This window comes from Halyomorpha halys, unplaced genomic scaffold (genome assembly GCF_000696795.3).
Source record: "Halyomorpha halys isolate HHAL.00 unplaced genomic scaffold, Hhal_1.1 Scaffold381.1, whole genome shotgun sequence".
NCBI lineage: Eukaryota > Metazoa > Arthropoda > Insecta > Hemiptera > Pentatomidae > Halyomorpha > Halyomorpha halys.
In genome coordinates this window covers 342,981-351,003 of record NW_027112092.1, presented here as the reverse complement: position 1 = coordinate 351,003, position 8,023 = coordinate 342,981, and the positions used below count along the sequence as shown (strand labels likewise).

Here is an 8,023-nt window from a genome sequence, read left to right as displayed (position 1 = left end):
TTTATTATATAACATTATTTTCTTTTATAATTATAAACACTTTGACTAAATTAATTATATATTATATAAAAAACCACATAAAACTAAAACGCTAATTTATTTATAATATCCATATAATGTGTGCCTAAAGTTTTTGTATCAGTTTTATAATTGATTGCTTTGTCAATGTTTTTTGTAATATGTACTGATTCAATTATTTTTCTATTCGTACTATTCTTGACTTTATCTAAAATTTCTGGATTATTAAAATCAAATTGATGTTTATATTTAATACTATGTTGTGCCAATGCTGTAGTTTTGATATTTTTTATATTTTTACAATTGATCTTATGTTGATCAATTCTTGTTTTTAATTTTTTAGATGTTTCACCTATATATAAACCATCACAATTCTGGCAATTTACTTTATAAACAACATTTAATTTATCTTTAAAGTCAACTTTGTCTTTCATATTATCCAGATAACTACCCGATATATTAGCAAGAATGACAAATAGGAGAAAATTATATGTCATATATAGGTTTTTTGTTATCAAGTAAATAGTTTATAAATAGTTCTTTGAGTGTATATGATATATTAGTGTGGTTGTAAGCGCATGTTTATGGTTTTGTTTAATTTGTTTTTTAGCAGCCTGAAGATGGGGGAAATCTCCCGAAACGTTGCTGATGATATGAAATAAACTATTGTATTTTAATAAGGAAGAATTTGTTTCATTCACTAAATCCATTTTAATAATAAATGATGTAGATGTTATAATTTTATTCTCACTGTATTTATTTTCCTATTAAAGTGCATTGAAAATCTTATATTTACATTTATTCAGAAATTGAAAACAAGTAGCAATTAAGTAAATTTTGGACTGATCGAAGTTTTTGAGTAATTAAACTGCAGAGCCCTCTGATGGGTCCATTGAATATATGTGACATGGTCTATATTCAATATTTTCTATGGAACGAAGTACTGCAGAAGTTCTATATAATGAACACCTATGGTAACTACTATTTCATCTCTTTTATGGAGGCCTCCATTAAGAATGAAGGAGTAAACTTAAAAAAGTACATCTCATGAGAACCGAATCCGATACATGCTGAAGCTAAGCTATATTAACCAAAACCAGTTGTATAAATTTTTGTCTGTACCCTCACAATCAGATCTTAAACTTCTATTTATATATGTAACTAATTTATATATGTAAGTATGCTCTAAAGTAGGATACCTATTTTCATAATAAGATGTACAGTTTTTGTTTCTTTTATTTCATAAATAAGTAATGTCGTTTTTGTCTTGTTTTTCACTCTATGCAGATTTTGTTTTTTTCACTCCAATATCGTTTTTGTTTTGTTTTTTCACTTTAATGTTGAAACCCCAGTTTGGATATATCATCTGTCATTAGCTTATATTATTGATTTTTACTTCACCAGTTAGGTATGCTGTTTTGTTATAAGCTTACATAATAAAATAATTGTTTGTAGATTGTTGTTATTATTATTTCATTAATATTACAATGATTGTTAAGTTATTTACTTTACAATCCTATTTGTACGGGGTTGCCCCATAAGCAAATAAATAAATTATTATTATTATTATTATTATTACTTAAAAAGTACACAAAAATTAAATAATATAATTATATAAAATATGTATTCTATTCATACTATGAACTTTTCATGTTCAATAAAAATCAAACATTTTATTATGTCTTAAAATCTAAATCACATTATAAAATCAATTGTATTTTATGTTTGTTTACTTTTTCAGGTCTAATTAGTTGTGGTGTTACAATAAAAGAAGAAATCAAAGAGGAAACTGAGTCTAATTGTGAGTTATTTCTTTTTAAAACTGATAATGTAAAATTATTACATTGTAAAATCTAATTAATCTGATTCCTTACAAGTTCAAACTAGAAAAGATAGAGTTAAGGCTTTTATTGAAATTTATTATAACTATATGAATTTATAGTTTTATATCGTTGATTTGAATTGTATTTAAATCAAGTTATGTGTTAAAAAATTAAATATTTTATTTATTGGGTTCTTATATATTTTTTTGAGCGAATGATTTATTCTAAATTTAGTTAGACTGGAATTTATATGTGTATATTGTCAATTTAAATAGTATTTTATTAAACTGGATTTGAAATAAGACTCAATTCCAAAATCTTAATTTGCATGGGTACATATGAATATTTTTGGCAATGGATAATTTTATAAAAATATTTGAACCGTTCATTTTAATTTTTTTTTTTTTGTTAGTCCTGTACTCAATTTATCTTTTTATAGATTGCCCTAATGGTGCACCCAAGTTATTTGTCTCATTAAATTATGGGTGAAGGCTCTGGTTACATGATGTTAATATTGATCAATCTCTGTTTTTTAGCTCTCACACTTGATATAAAAGAGGAGGACAATCAACAAATTTACTATGGTAAGAAAATTTTAAATTAATCCAATATTTTATAAGTTTTCCTATCGAAAGTAAGTCAAAATTTTAAATTTTTTTAATAATAATAAATGGAAGATGGTCCTGGTGCGGTCAAGTAGTGATTAAACCATTTATATCTAGCCAACGTTTCGCCCCACGTTGCAGGGCTAAAAAGGATACAAACACTTACATGATGTAAACCTAAGTGAACAAAGTAAATGAAAAATTAAAAGGTTATATATAGGCAATAAATGAAAACAGGAATAATAACAGATGAAAAGAAGAAATATAAAAAAATGTACAAATTAAGAGATTGAAAAATAATAAAGGAAGAAAATGTACCTAATGGACTGGAAGTCAGTGTGGAAGTGAACTGTTGATAGGATAGTTAAAGTATGTTTCATTTGAAAATAATTTTAAAGTAAACAGCATAGAAAATTAAAAAAATAAATAAAACATTTAATGATGATATACATTACAGGAGGGAAGAAATTATTTTTAAAAAAGAAATGTATGGATACATTAAATATAATATGGTGAAGAAAAGACAATATACAAAATAAATAAGGGTACAGAGGTGTGTAAATTATATAATAGAAACATTAATAATAAAATAATTAATGTAAGCATACCTAAGTTGGAAGTAACATATGAATATAAATTAAAAATAAGATATATATTAATTTTAAAGAAAAAGAATGGATAGTAAATCTAAAATATAATGTAATAATATTAAAGTAAGTATGGAGGTGAGAATTTAAAAAAAAAAAACTGATAAAAGACATGACAGGAAAGGGGGCTTCTGAAATGCAGAACAAGAGATACTAAGAATTATGGGGATTTTATGAGGTTTAAATTGTGTCAGTATGTCAGGGAGATGCAGTCTTTATTGACTTTATGATTGACAGAATTCTATGTTAAGTTTACATGAATGGATTCCGAGATGTGGCATTTTTTATGGTTGGGGACAGTAGCAAGAATTGAAGTATTATCTAAGTTAAAAGCATGATTGAGGTTTAAATTGTATTCTGGCAATTTAGAGGCTAATGGGTTACAGGAGTTGATAGACGTTTTGTGCCAGGAAATACAATTTTTAAGTTGACTCTTAGTTTCACTGATATAGAAGAAATTACATCATGGGGTAGAACAAGGAATCTGCTAAACTACATTTGGGACTTCAAGCCAAGATGTTGGGTAGGAATAGTGGATTGTAAGGATTTTTGTATATTGTCAGAAATAATTGGGATATACGGAAGGGCCCTATACTGAAAAAGAGGTGGAGTAGGTTGAGAATAGGAGGAACTGGAGTTACACGGTTAACTTAAGAATTTAGGAGTTTGTTTGTCACTTTATGAGGGAAATTTTTATAGGATCTGCTTAATACATTATATATTGGTCTGATGATATTGAGAGCCAGAAAGAGAAAGGGATTGGTAGATCCCTTAGCAACATTGATTTTATTGGTAATAAGGAGGGTGTTGAGAAAAAAAGTTGAGGAGTCTGCCAGAATAGGTAGGTTTGGACCACCAATCAGTGGAGAGGGAGCCATCAGGATTTGAGATAAGTAGATCGGAAAAAGGGAAGAAATGGTCAAATTCGAGTTTAACAGTAAAATGAAGATGAGGGTGGTAGGAGTTAAAGGCTGATAGAATTTTGGTGATTATGGATTATGGAGAGATCTAAGTTTTACTGGTGCTACTTTGACTCTTTCAAAACTGGACAAAACCGAAGTTTGTGTGTTTTATAAAGACTGTTCTTGATAAGCAAAAATACCGTTTGGTGGTTTCCTGTGTTTAGAAGGAACATAGAGAAAGAAACTATAGGCAGTTGCTGATATTTTTGGAGTTTTTCTCCAATAGTTAAGCTTATATTATTATTGTTAGAGATCCCAACATCAATAAGTTTCACTTTTTTTACTCTTAAATCTACAAGGAGGATATCTGGCTTATTATGACGCATAGTATGGTCTGTCATAATTGATTCGTCCCAGAGCTTTATTATTATTATATTAATTTTTTTCAATTTATTTGCTCATATGGCTAAGAGAAGTTATATTTTGATTTCATATTATTTCTTCATTATATTTTTATTTTTTTATTATTTCTTCATTTTTTTTATATTTTGTTTTCTACTCAAGGCGCTAAATCCCAATTTTTATTGTCTGTATTATTAATGTTCAGAGACTCATCTCAGAATAAATATAAATTATTGTTATTTATTACATCACAATCTAGGATTTGCCAATCTTAAATTGATTTGACAAGGGGAAAAATAGATATAATACATGATATACTAATACTAGAAAAAACAAAACAAACACAAACATGAAAAAACTAGTTGGTGATGTGTAGATAATTTTTTTTTCACACCATTGAAAATCCCAGTATGCTGGGAAATAAAATAAACCGCTGTATTTTAACCACTGACTTTAGGTATTCTGTTTTTGAAACCCCTTGCTTACAAGAAGGTCTTACCTTCACTACTGATGCCAATTTTGGTTAGTTTTGATAATTCGCTCTGATAACAATTCTCAACTAAACTCATTACCTGACCTTCACAAACAGATTAGGTTGAGAGTGGTTCATTACTTTATTCCACTTACTTTTTAAAATAATTAAAGATTTCTGGTAGATCATAAACATCATTAGTCTCAGAGGCTATCTTACAAATTAATGATGTATTAAATATTTCCAAACAAGGTCCTTGTTTTTGTTCAGCTAGATCTGCCATTTGGTCCACTTTGCGATGTATTACATAAAATGAAAAGTGGTATTAAAAAAAATGAAAGCAACAAACATTGTACAATGTTTGTTGCTTTTATTTTTTTTTATACTTGATTTTCTAATAAATATAAATTCTGAATGTTTCTTATCCTCCTATTGATATATGGAACTCCTCCAATCATAATGACCATAATCATTCCATATCCCTCAACCATTTCTTTAATTTAGAATATACTTTCAAAGTTTCAAGTTAGAAAACTGCCCCTTTCAGAATCCGTACTAATCCATCTTAAACTTGATCCCATTAACTGTAAAGTAGATACATTATTTATTTTCTTAGCCTATTCTGATCTTTTTCTTCTTATGCTCACCGTATTATAAATGCGCATTTGGCACCATTGACTCTCCACACTCAGTGGACCTCACTATACCCCTTAAAGAAAGAAAAAAAGAATTTCACATTAACATTTTATTGTACTCAATTGTTATTTATTTTCAAAGGAGGGTACAAAAAAAAAAAATTTTTCTTAAGGTATGATTCATGCTCATTCTTATTATTATTATTATTTTATTTTTTAAGTTTTTAATTTACAAATTTTAGAATATTTTCATAATATTTATAGTAAGTTAAATAAATTATTTCCTACTATTATCTTGTTAAACATATTTGCTTATTTATATAGATGGGCTAGTTCATGTGAAGCAAGACGAAGATGTAATTGTTCCTGATGAAGGTATATAACATTTCTTATTATTTTAATAAATTATGTATCTATTGTAATATTCAATATTTATTTAAAATGAACAAAAAGAGAATTTAATAGTTTTTACTAATTTAAATCTATTATAATTAAAATTATGATGGGAAGATAAATAAAGTTGAAAATATTTGAATCTACTCAACATGGCAGCGATTCTACCGACTTCAGAATAGTGCTGCCATCTTGAAGCTCTGAACGATGTCTTTTATGACTGCATATTTTACTTATTGGTTAGCTTGGTTTATGGTTGAACAAAACAAATGAAAAATATTTAACATTGATACATAAAAATAAAAACATAACTAAAAATCATTTATATATTTTAAAAAAACTATTCACAAAAAAAAAAAAAAAAGATATTACAATATATATATAAGTTAAAATACTTAGAATAATGAACTTAAAATAGGAAGAAATAGATACGAGGTGAACAATGCGAATGCTTGAATAATACTGTCATTTATTTTTACTTTCCACATAGGCTATTAGCTGTTATTACAATGCTTGTTTGATAATAGTGCTTATCCTATACAATTGTTATCATATACATTACTTATCATCCCCATCCCAGTTCACAAAATAAAAGACATAAAACATAATAATAAAAAACTAAAGAACAATTCCTTGAGCAAAAGTGTATAAAAAGAACACGAAAAACAAAACAAGCTCTAAATTCTACTATATATACATATTACAATAACGACAAGAAAATCATATAACATAGCTAATTAGAATGAAAGAAAGGGAGAAACAAATTATGATTTTACATGCCTGGATCGAGAGGGATGCGGAGGTGCCGTAAGTGGATATTCCTAACCCTCTAAGCACCAGTTATCTCTTGGATGGAAACTATGTTATGTTCTCGTAGTGCTACCACTTTGAAAGGCCCTACATAGCGTTGATTCCCCTTGCGACGACCGGACGAAGGTTGACAATATACCGTCATACCCAATAAAACTTTATGGGAATCATCTGGTACCGCTAAGGAAATGCGATTCGCCCTGGAAAGTTTTTCTTTGAGAAGTATATTGAGTGCAGCCGCTGGGAAATGTCGGCTAGTTGCCTAAGCTTGTGAAGTACAGCATCTGGTAGATGTGTGTATGCCGTTGTTAGCAAATCTCCCCTTCTTCGTACCGGGTGACCGAATACAACTTCTACTGGTGTAAACCCCATGCAGAATGAATTGTGTTATTGTATGCTAACACCGCTCTAGGCATTGCTGCAGTAGCTCCTAGTCCCTTATGTAATTGGAACAACCGAAGATGTACCCCTAAATTATTGTGTAGGCGTTCAATAACCCGCACCCTTGTGGGTTCCGGGTGAATTGAAATGCTATTTTATGTTCAACTCGGAACATTCTGTGGTTGTAGGAGGGTTTTGAAATTCTCTCCCACCGTCAGACGTAATGGTTTGCGGTACCCCATTGCACGACATCCAGGCAAACATAACCTCCCAAACGGCGTCGGATGTTTTGGTAGGCAAGGAATATCCCATAGCTAATTTACTAAAGTTGTCTAACAAGGTGAACCCTCCCAAGTAAAAATGTCAACCTGCATGTCTATAGTATAATATAATATGCAGTCTATCTATGTAATAGCAGCGAATTTGGTGTATGCATGATTTCTAGATGGATATCAATAGAATGTCTGTCGTATTTGGTGCAGTGACATACTGAACAGGCCTGCAAAACATCCTTAATTGAATGATGCATGTGGTACTAGTAATACCTGTGACGCAATGAGGCCAGAGTTTCAGGTATTCCACGATGGTTAGTTTTGGATGGAATGGTCTACTGCCCAAATGATGGCTAAGAGTTCGCGCTAAAGGACTAACCCTTTTTTAAGAGCTGCATGAGTGGCAAGATATCAACTGCTTTTGGAAGAAAAATGAATAATGAACTTAAAATAGGAAGAAATAGACACGAGGTGAACAATGTGAATGCTTGAGTAATACTGTCATTTACTTTTACTTTCCACATAGGCTATCAGCTGTTATTACAATGCTTGTTTGATAATAGTGCTTATCCTATACAATTGTTTTAATATACATTACTTATCATCCCCATCCCAGTTCACAAAATAAAAGACATAAAACATAATAATAAAAAACTAAAGAAC

At 29.3% G+C, this 8,023-nt stretch overlaps 1 protein-coding gene across 10 annotated transcripts in view; it reads left to right on the top strand.

Moving 5' to 3' along the window:
* The window catches only part of LOC106682009 (zinc finger protein 665), a 48,083-nt gene that overhangs the window by 3,896 nt on the left and 36,164 nt on the right, over positions 1-8,023 (top strand). For all 10 annotated transcript variants that reach the window (XM_067050099.1, XM_067050098.1, XM_067050097.1 and 7 more), the window contains exons 3-5: positions 1,760-1,819; positions 2,378-2,425; positions 5,829-5,879. In XM_067050099.1, the coding sequence (XP_066906200.1) occupies positions 1,760-1,819; positions 2,378-2,425; positions 5,829-5,879 (159 nt within the window). The remainder of the gene's footprint in view (positions 1-1,759; positions 1,820-2,377; positions 2,426-5,828; positions 5,880-8,023) is intronic.